We start from the raw sequence: 18,862 nt of genomic DNA on the forward strand, positions 1-18,862 counted from the left end.
GAATCAGGAGCTGCAGTTCAGGGACAGCTTCTCCCACCATAAAAAAGCCAATTGTTGGAAGCAGGAGTGTCTGGGCTCTGTTATTCCAGAGTCTTGGTTTTGTAGCTCCTGGCTTATCCTTCCTCCCTCCCAGGGCACAAGGAATATCCTGCAACTCACAGGAAAACCTTGGCATTATTGTACCTGATCTCTGCCTTCCTGTGCTCCACAAATCACTCTTCTTCCCACTGAGGCTATAAAGGATTAGTGAGGGCCTTTTCCCCCTCAGTGCTCTGTTTTGACTCCATTCCATTTGCATTAATGGCAGCGACACATGTGCATGAAGCAGAGAATAAACTCTTTAGCCCGAGATGTGGATATTAACAGCAAACTGAGAAATGCAATTTCGAAGTCTGGCCCATAAAAAGTATAAAAGAGCAGAAACTATTCTGAACTCCAAATGAACTGTGTAAAATATTGTATTATAGAGTGAAATGCTTGAGTCTCTCTGCCCTAAGTAAAACACATGGGAGTTTGGACAGAAATATATGTGAATTCCTTATTTTAACTCAATTTTGTGGTGTACAAAAAGACTAATTTAACAGCTGATGTGGTTTTTGACTTTAAGATATGCTTGCATTCTTTTCTAACTCTTCTTATGTCACTGAGTAAAAAACTGTGAAGGTCAAGACATTTTTTCTAATCTTCCTGTGTTCTTCCATTAATATTGCAGGCTATCCTTATTTTTTTTTTTTTTTTAATTTCCTTTCTCAGGGAGAGATGCCTACAGTGTCAGAGACAGTGCAGGCAAGGATGGGAGGAGGAGGGGAACATGTTACACCAGAAGCAAGGAGCTTAAAATAACTCCCTGGCAAACAACCAGAGAAAGATGAATAAATATTCATTTTATGCATGAGTAGACAGTTTAAAAAATATCAAATCCTGACAGGTGCCCATAGGGCTGGGTATTAACATTCTGTTGTCAGGCTGGGTGAACCCCAGTGGTTTTCTGAACCAGTGCAGTTGTGCTTTGGGTTTGTTCTGTTGGCTGATGTTAAATGAGAACCTCTTGGCCTCCAAAACCTGAAATCTTAGAAACTTGCTTGTACAGCTTGACCTTTAAATTAAAAAGCAGGATTGAGTTTGTAAGGCTGGAGAAGCAGCTTCTTCTAAGGCAGTGTTCAGAGCTCTGTAAAACACGGAGTGTGTTTCCATGTATTATAGAAATATTAATTTTCCATCTTGTTCCCTCAATTCTTCCTGCACTTGAGGCGAAATGTTCAATTCTTGCAACGCACAGAAAGATTAGAGGCTGTCTGAGTAGCAGGGGATTAAATGACAAACAGAGCAAACAGGCACAGTACAATATGAGTTTATTTGTATTTAATGCAGAGAGATCAACAGGCTGGTACAGGAGCAGGGAGCCCATTGCAGGCGTTGCAATAAAAGCTGCAGGTTGGGAAGCAGCAGGAGAGGCTCCTGTGCTGAGAGCCCAGCTGCAGCAGGCGGGGTGGTGTCCAAGACCACCCTGGTTTGGGGTGGCTCCGTGTGCTGGAAAAGTCTCTCCTCCAGCCCGAGCTTCCAAAGAAAGGCTCAGCAGTCTCTGTTGTTGGTCTCAAGGCAGTTTATTGCAAGTTATCTCAAAGATTTTCTTCTGGGGCTGCTGTGGTTTGCTCACAGGTCAGGCAGAGGCACACACACACCCTGACATCCTCTCTGACCCCGACTGCTTCTTCTCTCCCACCCAGGGCTGCTGCTGTCTTTGATATGGGACATTACGTGTGACATGGTTACAGTTTTCCCCAATACCTATTACCTATATTAAATGGTGATTTTCTATCTTTTATATGGTACATTACGTGTTACATGTTTACAGTTTTCCCCAATGCCTATTACCTATATTAAATGGTGATTTTCTATCTTTTATATGGTACATTACGTGTTACATGGTTACAGTTTTTCCCAATACCTATTACCTATATTAAATGGTGATTTTCTACTCTAAACCAATCTGGGAGTGCCAACATCACCAAGAACATGGAGGTGAGGAAGGAGAAAGAGGGAGGACAGGGCAGGCCCAAATCCCAAATCCATCTTAAACCCTCTGAGCCCCATGTACAAAACCAAAACCCCCTGTACAGCACTCAAAAATTCTTCCCTCTACTTTGTGACTACTTCTACTCTAATATCTAAACTTTTGTGACTTCTTGTTCTCCCTGCAAGGTTGGTAAATCATTCCATGGCTCAAACCCAAAATCACAGCTGTGTCCAGCTGCCTGCCAGGGTCTCAAATGCTTCTGACCTGGGCCTGGAACATCCAAAAATGTCTGAGGGATGTTTTGAGTTCCCACAAGTGTTGGCACCCCTTCCCAAACATCTACTTTGGGCTCAGCTGGAAATCCATCTCTAGGTCTAAAGACATAGGTTTAAATATATTTCAATTGAAATTGATCTCTGAATGCTTGGTAGAGTTGGTGCCTGGCTGCTCCCCTTGGGGAGTGCAGCAATTCTGGTCACGTTGGTGCATCCCTGACAAGGGCAGCTTCCAATGGCTTTATTTGCCTCTTTAATTATGATGCACCTTTAACATTTTCCTGCTGCTGTGAGCTCGTCTCATTTGGGCTGTCACGGGAGGGCTCAAGGCAGTAAAAGCAGGAGAACTTTTGCTGGCTGGAATCTGTATCATTTTAGCAGGAAAAGAACACAAAGATAATCTCAGGAGGTTATTTTTCCCTCATGCTTGAATAGACTGATAGTCTTGATTTTGTCCAGCACAGTGATTCAAATTATTTCTTATAAAAAAAACACATTTTTCATTCCCAGCCTATTCCTCTGTGTGAAAGTTGAAGTGCTGCATTGCAGTTAAAATTGATTAAATACTGTAAATTCTGGCCCATTAGCGAGTAACTTTTCAGAGACTTCAGATGTTGCTGCCTTTAAATCTGGAATTCTTGCTGTGTTTGCTCCAGTCCTTTGGGACACAGCATTTGCCATCTGCAGAAAGTGGCAGTGGGGTGTGATGGTCCCCTCTTGCCACCCGTGGTTGTCTCTGTTTCAACATCACTCAGTCAGAATTGAAACTTCATTGTTTGGAATTTGTGTTGTGCTTGCCTCGTGTCTGTGGGGTTCGGTTTAGGTTTTGGGGTTTTTCATCAGTGAATTCAGTAAATGTGAATTCTACCAGCTGTTCTCAGCTGTTTGCAATGACTTTGGAGTAAGTGGGATATCAATTCCTTGGAGCAGGGCTTTAACTTTTTCCCAAGAGGAAGAATAAACCACACATTAAGATGCTGAGGGTTTTTTTTGTTTTGTTTTTTTTTTTTTAACATGAACCAAGGGACAATTACAGCAGCTACTGAAATCTATTGACCTGTTTCAGCACTGTCCACATTCCCAGACCTCCCTGATCTCCCCCTTTTGCTGCTGCTTTGCTCCTGTGGAAAAGATGTCCCAGAAAGGTGCTGCAGGCATTTTCCATCCCACCCACCCATATTCTGGGTTTAGTGCTTTATTCTGGGTCATTTTGCAACACGAGTGGTCCCTCTGTCTCTCAGCTCTGCCTTCTTCCTGCAGTGTTTAAGGGCATGCAAATTCTTTATTTTTTATCTCCTTACCATTCCACACAATCCTAAATTCATGTTGGTTACGCCTTAAAAAAGGGACCTGGTTAAGCAATACCTGCTGTTGAAAGCACAAAATATAATTTAAAAAAGAAAGGCAGCGTTTGAAGGAATAATCCAGGAGCAGCACTGGAGGGTTGTCCATATTTTCTGGGCTGTTTATAATTTTCCTGGGTAGCACATGAGGTTTGTGTTCAGCTGGTGTCAAAACCAAGATAAAGACTCAACTCTGAAACCATCAGAAGAAATTTCCTTATTCTTAAATTTTGTTTTAGCATTTGCTGAACACAATTTTTATATGTAGTTCAGCCATGAATGACTATTCCTTATCAGGTGTAATGTGTTTCTTTTTTTTAAATTTCATGGAAGAAAAGTCAATTTAGAGTATGAACTTGGTACTCTAGAATCTCTAAATCAGGAACTCGCAGGCAAAAAAAGCTCAGAGAGTGCCATGGAGTTATGCAGGCTCTGATTTATTCATAAGAACATGTTATGCATGCTCATGTGTAAGAAACAAAACTTATTTCTAAGTTAGGGAAAACCTTTCTTGACTCCTGAGTCACAACCAGCAGCGAAGGCTTGATTTCCACAATTGACAAGCAAAGCCGTAATCTTTGCCCGTGAAATTGCAAAGGGAAATATTCCTCTCTAATTGGACTATTTCCACTGACACCAATTATTTCTAGGACACAATTAAGGCTCTTTTGCTGGGTTTAAGTGAAATGATGACCCAGAGCACTGGGAAAGGCTCGGTTATAGATGGGAGCTGTGCCTGCCCCTCCCTGCCTCAGCCCTGGCAGGGCTTCAGCTGCACTTCCCTGCATCTCCTTCTCTTCTTAACTCCTTCTCCCTGGCTGGGAAATCCCAAAGCAGAGGCTGAGGATGGAATCCAGCAGCTCCCTCGGGGTCCTGGCAGCCTGCAAGAGCTCTTCTCCACGTGGCACTCGGAACACAAGGTTTAATCAAGGCTTTTAGACTTTGGGGCAGCTTCCCTGTCCATTCTGCCAGGCAGACGAGGTTGCTGTGTGGTGCTGACCTGTGGCAAGCACATTTCTCTCCCTCTCAGGATTTTTCATAGAGGTGCACAGAGAGAAATGAAAGAGAAAACAATTTCTATTTCTGCTCCTTGTTTTTCCTATGTAGAATTTGGAGAATTGTTTACCTGGGGTGAGTACTTGATTGAATTCACAGAATCACAGAATAATGAGGTTGGAAGAGACCTCTGAGATCATGAAGTCCACCCTGTGCCCTGACACCTCATCTAGACCATAGCACCAAGTGCCAGGTCCAGTCTTTCTTTAAACATATCCAGAGATGGTGATTCCACCACCTCCCTGGGAAGGCAATTCCAGTATTTTATTATTCTTTCAGTGAAAAAAAATTTCCTAATATCCAACCTAAACCTTCCCTGATGTAGCTTGAGACTGGTGAGGATTGTTTGAGCTGGTGGCCAATCCAACCCACCTGGGGCTGGGCTCTCAGAGAGGGTCACCAGTTGTGTTAGAGTCAGAGAAAGTAGTATGTAGTTTTAGTATCCTCCTTTTATATAGTATATTAATGTATTTTAGCATAGTTATAATAAAGAAATCATTCAGCCTTGTGAATTGAGTCAGACATCAGCATTTTTCCCATTAGGTTTGCCTACATTTACAATACTGACCCACATCCCCCTGTGCAGCTGGGAGGGGCTCGGGTTGATTTTCAGCCCTGGCAGGTTCATCTCCTCCAAGCTGTTATACCTAGGACTGGGAAAGTCTGGTTTTCCTCCCAGCCCTGCTCAGGTGAGGACCTGAGGTCATCAGAACAATCATATCAGCCCCAGAGCACCCCAAGGAAGATGAAATTGTTGTGAATCCTGTCAGCATCCCTGTTTTTCTGACAGTTAACTGGAGCAAAAAGGTTGTGATTATTCTGAGGTGACAGAAGTGGCAAAATGAGAAGCAGATGCTTCCTGTGCTGTTGAGCTTTCCCCAAAGCCTCCCCTCCCTGGGCTGCTCAGAGGCAAGACTGGCTTCTGATTTTCTGCATGTGAGATTGTCAAACTCAGCTGATCCCTGCTCTGTGACAGGGACAGGACCCAGGGAACGGCTGGAGCTGGGCCAGGGAGGTTCAGGTTGGATTTTAGGGAAAGGCTCTTCCCCCAGAGGGTGCTGGCACTGCCCAGGCTCCCCAGGGAATGGGCACAGAGGCTGCCAGAGCTCCAGGAGGGTTTGGAAATCCCTCCCAGGGATGCCCAGGGAGGGATTTGGGGTGTCCCAGCCCATGGGTCCCTTCAGCTCAGGGTGTTCCATGGCTCTGTGGCTCCAGAGCTGCTGTGATCCGTGAGCAGGGAAGGGTCTGTGACACCCTGAGGATGAGGATGAGGATGATGCTGAGGGTCAGAGTGAGCAGCCCTGGCCCCTCTGGGGACGTGTCCTGTCACAGCTTTGTAGCCAAACAGTGGAGCAGGACTCGATCTGTGAATGAACAGCACAGCCAGAGCTCTCAGCTTTGTACTGGGGAAAGAAAAAACCCAGTCAGCTGCTAAGGACAGAACCAGTGAGAGGCAGAGAGATGTAAATGAAATCAAATCCACTAATAAAATCAAACACCAGTGGGTTGCTCTTAGGGCTGCCTGAATGAAGTCAGTTCAGAGTTTCTTTTTCTCTTGTAAGCACTTACTGCTCATAACAAATAAAACTTGTAAACATAACACAAGTGTTAAGCTTCATTAAATTTGCAGCAGACAATTAATTTTTTTTTTTCAGGCAATTCAGAGGTTCTTCTGTAGTACTGATTTAGTTTAATTGAACATATTACCACAAGCAGACAATAAGAAATATATTGAAGATATCCATCTGGCTCCCACTGCAAACCTCGTGTGTCGTTTGCTGGGGCTGTCACAGTCCTTACTAATTGCCTCATTTTGGCTCTTCCACAATCAGTGTGATTTAGCCATTAACATGATAGAAGTCGTCTTGGTGAAGAGCTTGATATTAAAAAGCATAGATCTCCTGCCTTGCTCTGGTGCCAGTTGTGGACTAATCTCCAGCCTTATTGGAGTGATATTTTTCAAAGCAGAAATTCAAATTCCCACGGAGCAGCTTCTCCAGGTACTGTGTGCTTGGGATGGGAGGGGTGCAGCTGTTTGAAATGTTCCCTCTGGATTTGGGAAATGCCTCTCACCACCTTCTCCTTCCCCCTCACTGTCCCTCCAAGCCCCAGCCAACCTTCAGGCACATCAAGGCTCTTAGAACTGATAATTGCTCAGGTAAGTAATGGAATCAACACTACAGCAAGTGCTGGTGCTTATGGGTACACCTGATTCAGCACACAAAGTGGGAAAAAATTGTATTTTTAGAAAAGTTCAACCATTTTGTCTGAATAACCTGTAGAGAAAAAAAAAAAACAACAGTATTTTTGTTCTGTATGGTTATCTTAAACCCACAATATATTGCAGGGTCAGCATTATTGCAACCTCTCCCACCACAGGAAAAAAAAAAAATAAGAATAATGCCTTTATAAGCTCAGCACTTTTGTTTTAGGAAATTTTCTGACCTCTCCCAAAGAAGCAGGTGGTTCAGGAGTTCTCCATCATCAATAAAAGACTGGGTTGTTTGGCTCATCACTGAAGATCAGATCATACATCAGCTGGGAGAGGAGACGACCTATGGGTTAAACACAGACTCTTAATGAGAAAAAAGCAGGTTAATTAACAGTTTTCATCAACTTGCTTCTATTTATTTTAACATGCTGCATTTCAGAAAGGTTAAAATATTTGTCAGTTTCTGAAAACAAATGAAAGCCCAGTGTGGCTAAAACAAAGCCATAGATCACATTTAAATCCGAGTAAATGCAGTGTGTGTGACTGAGTTTGTGTGTGTCATTGGACATAAATCATAATTAACAAATTATTTTGCAGCGAGGCCCTGGCACAGGGTGCCCAGAGAAGCTGTGGATGCTCCATTCCTGGAAGTGGATTGATTTTGCCAGAATTTACATTTTACAATTGTCTCTTTTTTTGCCAGAATTTACAGTATTTAATCAATTTAAACTGCATTGCAGCACTTCAGCGTTCACACTGAGGCAAAGGCTGGGATTGAAAACTGTGCTATTTTATAAGAAATATAAAATTTTTGATTTGGCTGGACAAAATCAAGACCAAGGCCAGGTTGGACAGGGCTGGGAGCAAAGTGGGACAGTGGAAGGTGATCCCTTCCCACTCAGGATTATGGCCAGCCCTGGTACTTGAGAGATCAGGGACAAATCCGAGTTCCTGCAGCTCTGTGTGCCTCTGCAGGGGAGTCACCAGGAATTTCAGGCAGTGCAAGGTCTGTCTCCTTGAGTTTTGGTTCCTTGGAGCTCCTCTGGTTGGCAGAAAATGGAACATGACAGTTGCACTGAACATTTTAAGCTGAGTTTAGGTTTACAGGGGATGCAGTCCCATGTCCCCTCCTGGCTTCTGAGCCTGCACCGTGCACTGAGGGATGAATTTGGCTTTTATCCCTGAGGAAGGCACAGAGAGCTTGTCCTTCTTCCAAAGCATGCTTTGGGAAAAATATTTTCACCCAAAGAATAATAAATTACTGGAATTGTCTTCCCAGGGAGGTGGTGGAATCACCATCTCTGGATGTGTTTAAAAGAAGACTGGACTTGGCACTTGGTACTATGGTCTATTGAGGTGTGAGGGCATGGGTTGGACTTGATGATCTTGGAGGTCTCTTCCAACCTCATCATTCTGTAACTCTGTGATTCAGTGATTCTGTGATTCTGTGATTCAGGGATTCTGTGATTCACGTATGAGCTTCCAGGCAGGATTTCCAGGGGAATCCCACAAACCCTGGGTGAATCAGGGTGATGCTCAAAGGCAAAGGAGTTCAGGGTGACTGGGATGGGGGAGATGATGATCTGAACATGGCTGGAGATCTCTGCTTCAGGTGGGGATTGTGGGAATCCAGGGCTTCCCTCTGGCTGCCCTGGCAGGTCTGGGACCCTGGCAGGGGTCAGGAACCCCCCTGGACAGAGCCCCCAGAGACACTGGCTGTGATCTCTGGCCATGGAAAAGAGTTTTCAATCTTACAGGATGAATTACCAGCTCTGAGTGTTTGATATCAGTAATAATTAAGTGTGGCACGGGTGCAAAAGTAAAATTTTAGGATTCTAGATGAGGGGTCCAAAGGGGACAAGATGGAGGAAATTGGGTGTGCCTTGTCCTTTTTCTCCTTCTTCATGCCCTCCATGTCTCACTGTGGTGTTGGCATTTTTCTATTGGTTCAGGCTGGGGACACACTGTCCAACGTAGGTGACAGATATTGGCACGTTCTTGTAAATGCAGCCCAGGGAGTTTCTGGTATTGAATGTTTGTCACATCCCACTGAGGGCAGAGCCCCACACGCTGCCCTGCAGGACAGAGCTGGGCAGGGCAGCAGAACATGTGAGAGATCAACAGAATAAACAGCCTGGAAACCAGCACAGACCAATTATGGTTTCTGCTTTGGCAGGGGGCAGAAAGACAGAGACTTTCTACAATCTCAGGATCATCAATACCTCAGATTCTGACAAGGATGAAGGAAGCAGCGTGGGAGGATAAAGAAAAGGAAATTTATACCCTTGAAATCAGTGGCTCAGAGCAGACTAGCCTGAGGGTGATGTTTTTAACATCAAAGGGACAGAGGAAGTGTTTAGAGAGCACATTTTCTGTGCTAGGTGGAGGAAGTGTGAGAGGGTTGCAGGCAAGAATCTGGGACAGTGTTTGGGGAAATCCCAGTCCTGTTGTGCATTTTCTCAGGAGCACTTTTGGAAGCAGCTTAGCAGAGCCAAACACCCGAAGATTTGAGGTGATGGGAGTTTTCTCCCTGAGCCTGGATTGCCAACAGGTTACCCAGATGGTTATTATTAGCTGATAATAACCATCAGAATTATTATCAGGTAATTAAAGCCAGGGGACACCTAGAAAAGGACTGGCAGATCAGGGGGCATCTCCTGAAAGAGAGGGAGGAGGTGCTTCAACATTAGGGACTCCTGCCACCTGAATTTGCTTTTTTTTTTAGGCAAGATTTGAGCAATCCCATCAGAGATCACGTGCAGACAGGAGTCTCTTGCCTTTATCCCAAAATACCAATGTTCCTGACTCAGAAGCAGGTGAACTCTGAAATACGTGGAATTTTGTCACTGAACTGGCTTGCCATGGCTTGGGTTGGTTGTCTCTGTCAGTCACACACACACCTTGAGTATGAATTTTGCTTTCATTTGAAGTTTTTAAGTGGGCCATGAAGAACCAATCCAATTTGTAGGGTTAGCATTGTTTTCTTCCTGGTTCATTGTGACTATATATGAATACAGAGTTTATTTAGGAAATCAGCAGCATTTCAGCAGTGAAAATTTCAGTTCCCATCCTAGGGGCACAGTAAAAAGCCTCTGTGAAAATCCATTAGTGCTGGGAGCTAAACTGAGCAGTTGACAATGAAATCATTCCCTGCAGGAGAGAGCCACGAGTGGAAATGTTTGGGAGAAAACTCCAGGCAGTGACTGAAGCCAGGCTGAAAGGAGAGGTGGAGCTGCTGCTCCTCCACTTCCCTGTGTGTGTGCCTTTGCAGGCTGGATCTCCATCCTGGCCTTGGAATTATTTATATAAGAAAAAATTTGTGGCTAATTTGAGGCAAAATGCCACGGAATAAAATGTCAGGGACGCTTTTTAATGATGCTCTGCGGGGAAGGTTTAGTCAGCAGAGGAGACGCTGAGGATTCGGAGCAAGTTCTAATGAGGAATGGTTTTGGGGGTTGTTATTTTCATTTCACCTGTGCTCCTGCCCCTGACATCAGCACCAGGCAGCAAAGCAGGAGCACAGCCCTCAGAAAGTCAGGTTTGTCTTCTCTGTGTGCCACTAATTAGAATGAGTCACTTCCTTAGGAGGGAGCACAGGGCACCCTGAGCCAATCTCATCTTCGCCAGGAAACAAATGAGACCTTTTTGGCCCAGGGAATTTGCTTGCTCAGTGTTTGTTTGGTTGGTTCTGCTCTCCCTGTCATGGGGTTTGTTCAGTAATGGGTGTTTGGGCGTCAGGCTTGCTCACGCCGCTGTGAGCAAGTAGAAGTTCATCTTAAATAAAAATATCTGCTGTGCACTGTGGTACAGGGAGACAAAACAGTTTCTAATGAAGGCCTGATCCATTTTATAGGCTGGGCAAATAAGGCAGCAGAGACTTTTAATGACTTGCTCAAGGTCAGACAGAAAGTGAGGAGGAAAACTCATTTTGTTCCCAATTACTCCAAGTCTGTGCCCACGCTGGAGCAACCTTCCTCTTCATTTGGTGCTCTTCCTCCTCTTTTGCTTATCTAATTCTCTTTTTGGTGGAGCTGTTGAGCTTAATTGTTGCCATCTGGCTGAGACTCAAAGTCTCAATGTTCAGACTGGTGTTTGAGGGGCTGGGTCCCTGCTGTGCTCCCCGTGGGCAGCTGGGACACACTCCCTGTGGGCACAGAGCTAAAATCACCCCCTGCTTTTGCTTTCTGTGCCTGGCTCAGCTCCTTGGAGCATCCTGAGGTTTGCAGCTCTTGTGCTTCCTTTGACTTTAACTCTTTGATAATGTGTATTTGTCACGAGTGAAAAGGGAATAGAAAAAAAAAATAGTAGGAAAATAATAAAACTTGTCCTGTTTTTAGGTGCTCCCCTCCAGTTCCCTTTCCACAATGGCACATGGGAAGATGAATGTCTTGGGCTTGATCAATGTCCTGGGCACCAAACCTGGCTTATCCCAAGGCAGGGATGACACAGCCAAGCCTTGATCTGCATGACATTAAGGATGGTTAAGCTGTGGATCATTCACTGGGAAGCTGGAAAGTCCAGCCAGGGATTTTCTGGCTGCTCCCTAAGTTTGACATCTCAAGAGGCATCTGCTCCTATTGACTCTTAATTTGGGATTTATTCTGGCACGACAGCTAATTCCAAATATCTTGGTGCTGATGAGGAGGGTGGGTAAGAGGCAGAGAATTCACGTGGGAAAGGCCTAAAAAACACACTTGTGCCTTAAAAACGCAAAGACTGTGGCAGTCACTCTGTGATTTTGCAGTCTGAGTGCCTGGCTGTATTTCAGCTGCTCTGCTGCCTCCTGAAGTTTTTATCACCATTAAAAACCTGTAAAAACACCATAAACCAGCCAGCTCCAGAGGGTGAGCTGCTCCAGGGGGCACAACGTTGTTGGGCTCCGTGTCCATGGGCACTGTGGAATTACATCTGCACAATTCCCCTGGTTCAAGGAGAGCAGTGACTGATCCCTGAGCGACTTGCAATTGATCTCAGATTAGACTTGATTTCTGCTGTATCTGATTAACCTTCTCTGCCATCATTTCTGCAATGACAGTAGATTATTCCATACTTGAAAAGACGGATATCAGCTCGTCGCAATCGATAGCCCACAAAAGGTGACACCCTGAATTCCCCAGGTTACCCACAAAGATTGTCACCAGCGCCTGGATCGTTTGTCAGAGATCTCACTTGAGGCAGCTCTGGAGTGAAGTGGGTTTTATTTTAGTCTGCAGAGCAGGAGAAGGATGTTTGAAGTTCCTGCTGTAATCAGGCTCTGTTGCATCCTGCTGCAAAGAGCAAGAACAAATTTCCCTGAGTGAGGGATTTGATTGTCATCTCCAGAGCCCATTACGTGTGATTTGCTTGGTGACAATTGTATGGAGAGAGCCTGATTTGATCAGATTGCATTGCACTGGGTAAAATGGAGAGTAAAGTGGAGTATTGGGTGCTCTCGTCACTCCCTGCACTCTCACTGGAGTGCATGTATTTTCAGATGTTTTGTCTTTGAATTTGCTCTAATGGCACTCCTTTCTCCAGCATCCCCCTGTGCAGTTCCATTCTTAATGTGCTTTGATTTAAATTAACCTCCATTTATTATTCAGCCACGCAAAAATGCAGATTGGGGTGTGCAGAACGCCACCCCCTGACTGAGTGCCCGCTCCCTTCTGGGCACTGGGAGCATTCAATCCTGCCATCAGCCTTGGAGAGTTTTCCTTCTGTGGGAAGTTCTCCAGTGGAGCTGAGGAGGAAACTGCTGCTCTTGGAAGGGGCAGATCACAGGGAGCACCAGCCAAAGTCTCCTCTTGTCCATCCTCACAGAAAATTCCTGACAAAGGGGCTCAGGCTCCCAGCTAAAAGCAGCCCCACGTGCCCACACTGCTGTGGGGAGATTTCAGCCAAACAAGTGGCAAGATAAGGATCCTCCTTCAGCAAAGCAATTTTGGCATGAATGGAGCCTGTGCCCTGCCAGGAAAGGTCAGATGCTCCATCCCTGCTGAATACAGGCCAAGGCTCACTGCAGACATCACTGCCTGATGGCATGGAAAGCTCTAATCACTAATCACAAATATTTCTGAAATCAGAGCTAAGTGACTTTAGTCCCAGGCCTAAAGTCCCTTTTCAAAACTGATAGTGTCTCCTTTTAATAGGATTATATTTTATTAGGCTGAACTGCCATAATACCCACCAGAGGGTGGAAATGCTGCAGAATCTTCTGTTAAGGATGTGTGTAATAGGTGATTGCAGAGGAAAAAAGGGATCAATTGGCATAAAAGCCAAGTGCCTGCTCCTGAAAGCATCCGTGTGACTCATCACAGCTCACAGGTGGGATATTTTAAAGACCAAATACTGTAAATACTTAACCTTTTTCCCCAATTCTTTTTCATCTCAATTTTGGCCATGCCCCATGAAGTACTCAGTCCATTCAGCTGTAATTTGCTCTGCTAATTCCTCTATGTGTTCAGTCATTCACTGGGTTTTAATCTCTTTAATTCAGAGTTGTATTTTCCTCTCTCCTGCACTCTTTTCCTCTTTCCTCTCTCTGATGACAGAGCATCAAAGCTCCCAAAAGTTTCACCAGTCAGGTCTCAGAGGCTTTTGACTTTATGGTCCTGGATAAATATTTCATTCACAAACAGAAAGGAAGAAAAGAGAGCACATTTATGTATTTTCATGTATTGGACTTTGATTCTTTGGTTGCTCATAGAAACCACCTCCTCCAGGATTGATTTTTATTATCTCCAGACATGATTTGCCTTGGAATCAATACAATAATGTAAAATGTCATTGCAAACAGAGGACATTGATCTGAGATGCATTTATTAACTCCTGCTGATAAAAGCCAAAATGGAATAATGGAATTGGTACACATGCTGGTATTCCAAAAAAAAAAAAAAAAAAAAAAGGGAAAAATGAGTCCCAGATGCTTGAGTTAGGTTAGAGTTCATCTACAAGAAAAACACAAATTAAAATCTTCTACAGGAAAGGATTTATGCAGATAAGGAGAAATCTATCTGGATCTTTAACACTGTAATACTAATCTGAAAGAATTAGGTAATTAGCTGGTTAATCAAACTGGAATTTGCTGCTGTGGTTTGCTCCAGCTGGGACCATCCCTAGGAGCTCTCGGGCTGCTCCGAGCCTCTGGAAAAACCAGGGAAAATTGGGAAGTGCTGCCTCTGTCCCACAGAGAGCATCTTGTGTGGAAGGCAGGCAGGGAAGGAGCTCTGCTGTTCCCGAGCCTTCAGTGACACCTACAGACTGTGTTTATCAATTCTAGGATTATATAAATCCTAGAATTCCATTATATTTAACACTCTCTGTGCTTATGTAAACCTATATTATTCTAACTATATTATAGAATATAAATATTCCATAAAGAATATTTAATATAAATCTGTTAGATACAATTCTATAAAGATACAATTCTATACAAATACAATTCTATAAGTGTAACTGCATAGAATTCTGGAATACAAATTACATACAAGAATTCTACATTCTAGAATCTTACCTATATTCTAAAATTCTGTACAAATATATCTTCTATTCTATATATTTATAGTCCTTATATTCTTCATTCCTTTCATGTTTAAAAACACCTGAGAAATATTTAATGTATTAATTAATTGATTAATTGTCATAACAGTTATTCTAAGAGTTCCTCTGCTTGGTCAGAATTGAACACAAAATACAGATGAATTAAATTGCTTGAAGATAATACAGCCAAGTCCCTGAGGACCTGATCTGAAATCTCTACAGACAGCAACAAAATCTTTCTCACCACCTCCTGTAGATTTTGATAAGGCTGAAAATCCAGGAACAGCTTTGCATCCCCTGGATTTCCGTGAGCAGTTCTGCCCAGTCCATATCTGTGCTGCTCTATCTTTATGATTTCAGCAGAGAATTAAGCAGTAATAGGCAACAGGCTCAGGAAGAAGTTGTTAAGATTTTGGTGTCATGTACCAGAAACTGAATAATGCTGGTATTATTTTAGCAGGACGGCCGTGCAGAATAGATTTTTTGGAATAAGCAAAAATATCTATCTCTGTATGATTTTCAGACTTTTGGTCTCATTGTTAAGCAATATTTTTTCTCCTTTTCATTTCCTCTGAGGCTCTGTAGAAAAAATTGCTGCGTTTTTGTCAACAGAAATGGAAGAGAAATGTTAACTTTAGAGGCAGAGGGAATTCACAGGCACAGAGGAGCTGGAGTCTGCATAATGTGTCGTGGCTCATCTCTCTGTGCCACCACTCTGCTCACACTGAGGTGAAAAATAGACAATTAAAGCAGTGGGGAAGGAGCTGTGCAGCTCCAGAGAAGGGAATGAGCTCTGGATGAGGATGGAGCTGCTGCCTGTGTTTGACAGGGATCCTGCTACCTCACAGATCCAGGTTTGGGGCTTCCCTTTGGAAATGTCCTGGTATTCAAAAAAAAAAAAAAAAAAAAAGGAAAAATGAGTCCCAGATGCTCGAGTTAGAGTTCATCTACTAGAAAAATACAACTTAAAATCTTGTGCAGGAAATGGTTTATGCAGATAAAGAGAAATAGTTTAGGGCACCCCCTTCTGCTCCAGCTCCCAGGAATGCTCCTCACAGAGGGTTTGGGTTCCGTGCTGGGCCAGGTTCTGTTGGCACCACTCATCATTTATCTGTGCTCTGTGTGGGGCTCTCCTTGCCCAAGGAAAGGGTTTGAGATGTGAAGCATCTGTCACCCTGTTCTTTAAAAAGTTTTAAAGTTATTTTAAAGTTTTCTATGCTTTCTGGTGTTTACATGTTTCTACTGCAGTTTTCACACATGTTCATGTAAATAATGATTGTTTTGCATTCTTCTTTGTAAGGAGAGAGAATTGATGGGCTGTTGGTTTGACCAGAGTGGTTGGAGAGGTGGGAATTCCATCCTCCAATCCACTGTCACTTTTAGAATTCTATCTATTGCAAAGTCAGAAATAAAAGTTGCTTCTTTTTCTTCTTTTAGATTTTAGAATACATGAGTTATTTCATGTTGTAGTATGACATCCATCCATCAGAGAGTGTGGCCAGTTCTCAGTAAATATAATAACAATAATCTCAGCCTGATCTTTGCCTTTCCAGGTATGGCCAGATCAAAAAATCCTGGTTCTAATACATCCTTTTTATTCCAGTTTTGGGGGTTTTATATTTAATTTAGGAACAACAGAACAGTTTAACCATGGTGAGCAATGTATGTGCGAAACAACTCTTTGAAGTGAGAAGATTCAAATAAGAGAATCTCTGATAAAAAGTTTTAATCGAGCCTTTCAGATCTGCTGCACTCTTTTCCAGCCTTTTCTTTTCTCCTTCTTCATCAGGATGGTGACTGGAAGGGGATTCTGGAGGGTTTATTAAGTGTTTTAATCCAGCAACTAGAGAAAGGATAAACCCAAACATGGAATAATTCACTTGTTGATTTAAGGACCTCCTTAAAGGATCACTGTTTGGGATCTCTCTCAGCCCTACAATGTCTCTGCTCCTCAGGAGAGCAAGAACAATCTTTTTTCTTTTTTTTTTCCCTTTTCTTTGTTGTTTGTAGATCCAACCCGGGTCATGGTGTCCCCTTTCAGCATGGATGTCACAGTTGGAGAGAGCATTGTCCTGCCTTGCCAGGTGTCCCACGACCACTCCCTGGACATCGTGTTCACCTGGTCATTCAACGGGCACCTGATAGACTTTGAGAAAGATGGGGATCACTTTGAAAGGGTTGGAGGGGTAAGTATTAAATCTGACAAAGTGGGTCATGCAGAAAAGGCTGCCAACAGAAGGAATTGGATGGAGGCAGCAAGAAGAAGGAGGAAAGAAATGCAAAATTTTCAGCAGAGGTAGAAAACTGGGAAGGGTTTTTGCATGTTGCTCTGAGTGAGGTTTTAGAGAGCATGGTGACAGTTCTTGTTGACATTTGTCAGGAGTGAAATTTAATGCTGAAAGGAAAAGCAAATACAATTTCCAAGCCTTGCTCTTATCCCTTAAAAAAAAAAAAAATCATTAAAAAATGAACTCTGATGCACAGGGCTCACAGCAGCAGCAATGGCTTTTTGGGGTGACTGCTCCTGGTTTGGCCCACAGAGCTAAAATTATAAACTTCATTAATATTCCTCCGTCCAAAGGCCACAACCACGAGGTTTCTCTGAGATTTCCAATGTATTGAATGCTTTGTGTCTGGAGAGAAATTGAGAGAGGTTCTCAGCATCCAATGCATCCAGAAACCTAATTAGTTCTATTCAACAGTTAATCAGACATGCAATTGGCGTTTGGAAAACAAATTATTGCTGCTGTGTGATGCAAGATTTCCTCAGAGAGTGCTGTTCTCGTGATCTTTAGCACAAACACCCTGAAGCTACTGCTGATATCTCCAAATTTGGGCTGGGCTTGCCTTGCAGGAGAGATGGAGACACCACCTGGGCCTCTGGATGGCAGAGAGGGTAAAACTGGGATATCCAGAGAGAAAAAGGAGCAATCAGAGAGAACCTGTCCTGCATTCTCACGCTGTTTTAATGGAGAAATGCTTAACAGCCCCCAACTCGGTCCTTGGAGGAACCAGAATTTTAGGAATGCTCCCTCTCTTACCTTCCAGGCAAACTCCCATCATTTCAACAAGCCATGGCTTGTATTGCTGATGTTTTCACCAGCCAGCATAAAGTAAATCCATTAGTCACAGTGTCCTTCATGTGATAATGATGTTTAGGGCTCATTAAAAAGTAATTGTAACCACTTTTCCCTACTCTATCAGCAGGATTCAGCTGGTGATTTGATGATCAGGAGCATCCAGCTGAAGCATGCAGGGAAATACGTCTGCATGGTGCAAACAAGTGTGGACAAGCTCTCAGCTGCTGCAGACCTGATTGTAAGAGGTATTTGAATTTTGCTACTGTTGTTGGTGATGTTGTAGAATTTTTTTTTTTTTTCTCTGCCTCCTTCAGTCCCTGGGCTCAGAGACAGCCCAGCATCTTGTAATTAATCTGAGAAAAAAGCTCTGAGTGCACGCTGGGGTGCAGATGCTCCCAGAACAGACCCAGCCCACACAGCCCTGGAACCTGTTCATGTCCTGAATGAACCCCCTGAGCTCCTTTGTGCAGCAGGAGCAGCATCCAGCTATTGGCAGCATTCCTGCCAAGCAACGTTATTCTTTTTTAGAATAAACATGATTTAGTGGCTTCACTGATATATTGAGATCTCTTCATTGCCACGCACAGGTGATGTGTAAGTTTGACTTTAACTGAGCTGTAATGAATTACCCTGAGTCTGTGTCCTTATGAGAAATATGATTTATATTTTCCTGCTTGTTAACTTTGGGGAAGGCAAACTTGGGTGCTGCTCTGTCCCTGCTAACCTTGGTTCTCATAATCAGGAGGAATATGAAATTCTCACAGGGAAATGACTCTTGATGGTGATAAAAGTACTGATCCTGTCACTCCCTAAAAACACCAGGGGTGCTCCCTGCAGAGCTGCAGGGTTCCAAACACCCCAACATCCTGCTCTGTCCCCCCAGTGCATCCCCCAGTGCCTCCCATCCCGGCCAGGCCAGCAGAGCTGCAGGGTTCCAAACACCCTGACTCTGTTGAGGCAGGATGGGAATGAAATGGCTCTGTTCAGAAGGCTGTAAATAGAACTGTGATTTATTTCAAAATTGATGTTTTATACAGAGCTTCATTCAGGCCAACTCTAATGGTCCTGAAGTGAAAACACCTCAAACTATTGGTGTGCAGTGAATGACGCACAGTAGCAAAACCTAACTATAAACAGTGTGAATAACAAGAGATAAAGAACATTCTTCTCAACAGTTTCTGCCTGGTTAGAAACTTTCCATTTTCTCTTTGACTGAATCTGAGACCCACAACATCCTGCTCTGTGCCCCCAGTGCATCCCCCATGCCTCCCATCCCCTCCAGGCCAGCAGAGCTGCAGCTGCCCCGGCTGCTCTGTCCCCTCCGTGCCCAGGACCTTGAACCTCCTGCAGTCACTCGGATT

At 43.8% G+C, this 18,862-nt stretch overlaps 1 protein-coding gene and 1 long non-coding RNA gene across 6 annotated transcripts in view; one reads left to right on the forward strand and one right to left on the reverse strand.

Annotated features, from left to right (window-relative positions):
• The window catches only part of LOC144247000 (uncharacterized), a 708,772-nt gene that overhangs the window by 483,731 nt on the left and 206,179 nt on the right, over window positions 1-18,862 (reverse strand). The gene's annotated exons all lie outside the window — the stretch shown is intronic.
• The window catches only part of LOC110469855 (contactin-4), a 276,501-nt gene that overhangs the window by 246,174 nt on the left and 11,465 nt on the right, over window positions 1-18,862 (forward strand). For 4 of the 5 annotated variants that reach the window (XM_021529011.2, XM_021529010.2, XM_021529012.3 and 1 more), the window contains 2 exons: window positions 16,432-16,607; window positions 17,626-17,746. In XM_021529011.2, coding sequence (XP_021384686.2) covers window positions 16,432-16,607; window positions 17,626-17,746 — 297 coding nt within the window. The remainder of the gene's footprint in view (window positions 1-16,431; window positions 16,608-17,625; window positions 17,747-18,862) is intronic. The other variant, XM_021529016.2, reaches the window with a different exon arrangement.

This window comes from Lonchura striata, chromosome 12 (genome assembly GCF_046129695.1).
Source record: "Lonchura striata isolate bLonStr1 chromosome 12, bLonStr1.mat, whole genome shotgun sequence".
Taxonomy (NCBI): domain Eukaryota; kingdom Metazoa; phylum Chordata; class Aves; order Passeriformes; family Estrildidae; genus Lonchura; species Lonchura striata.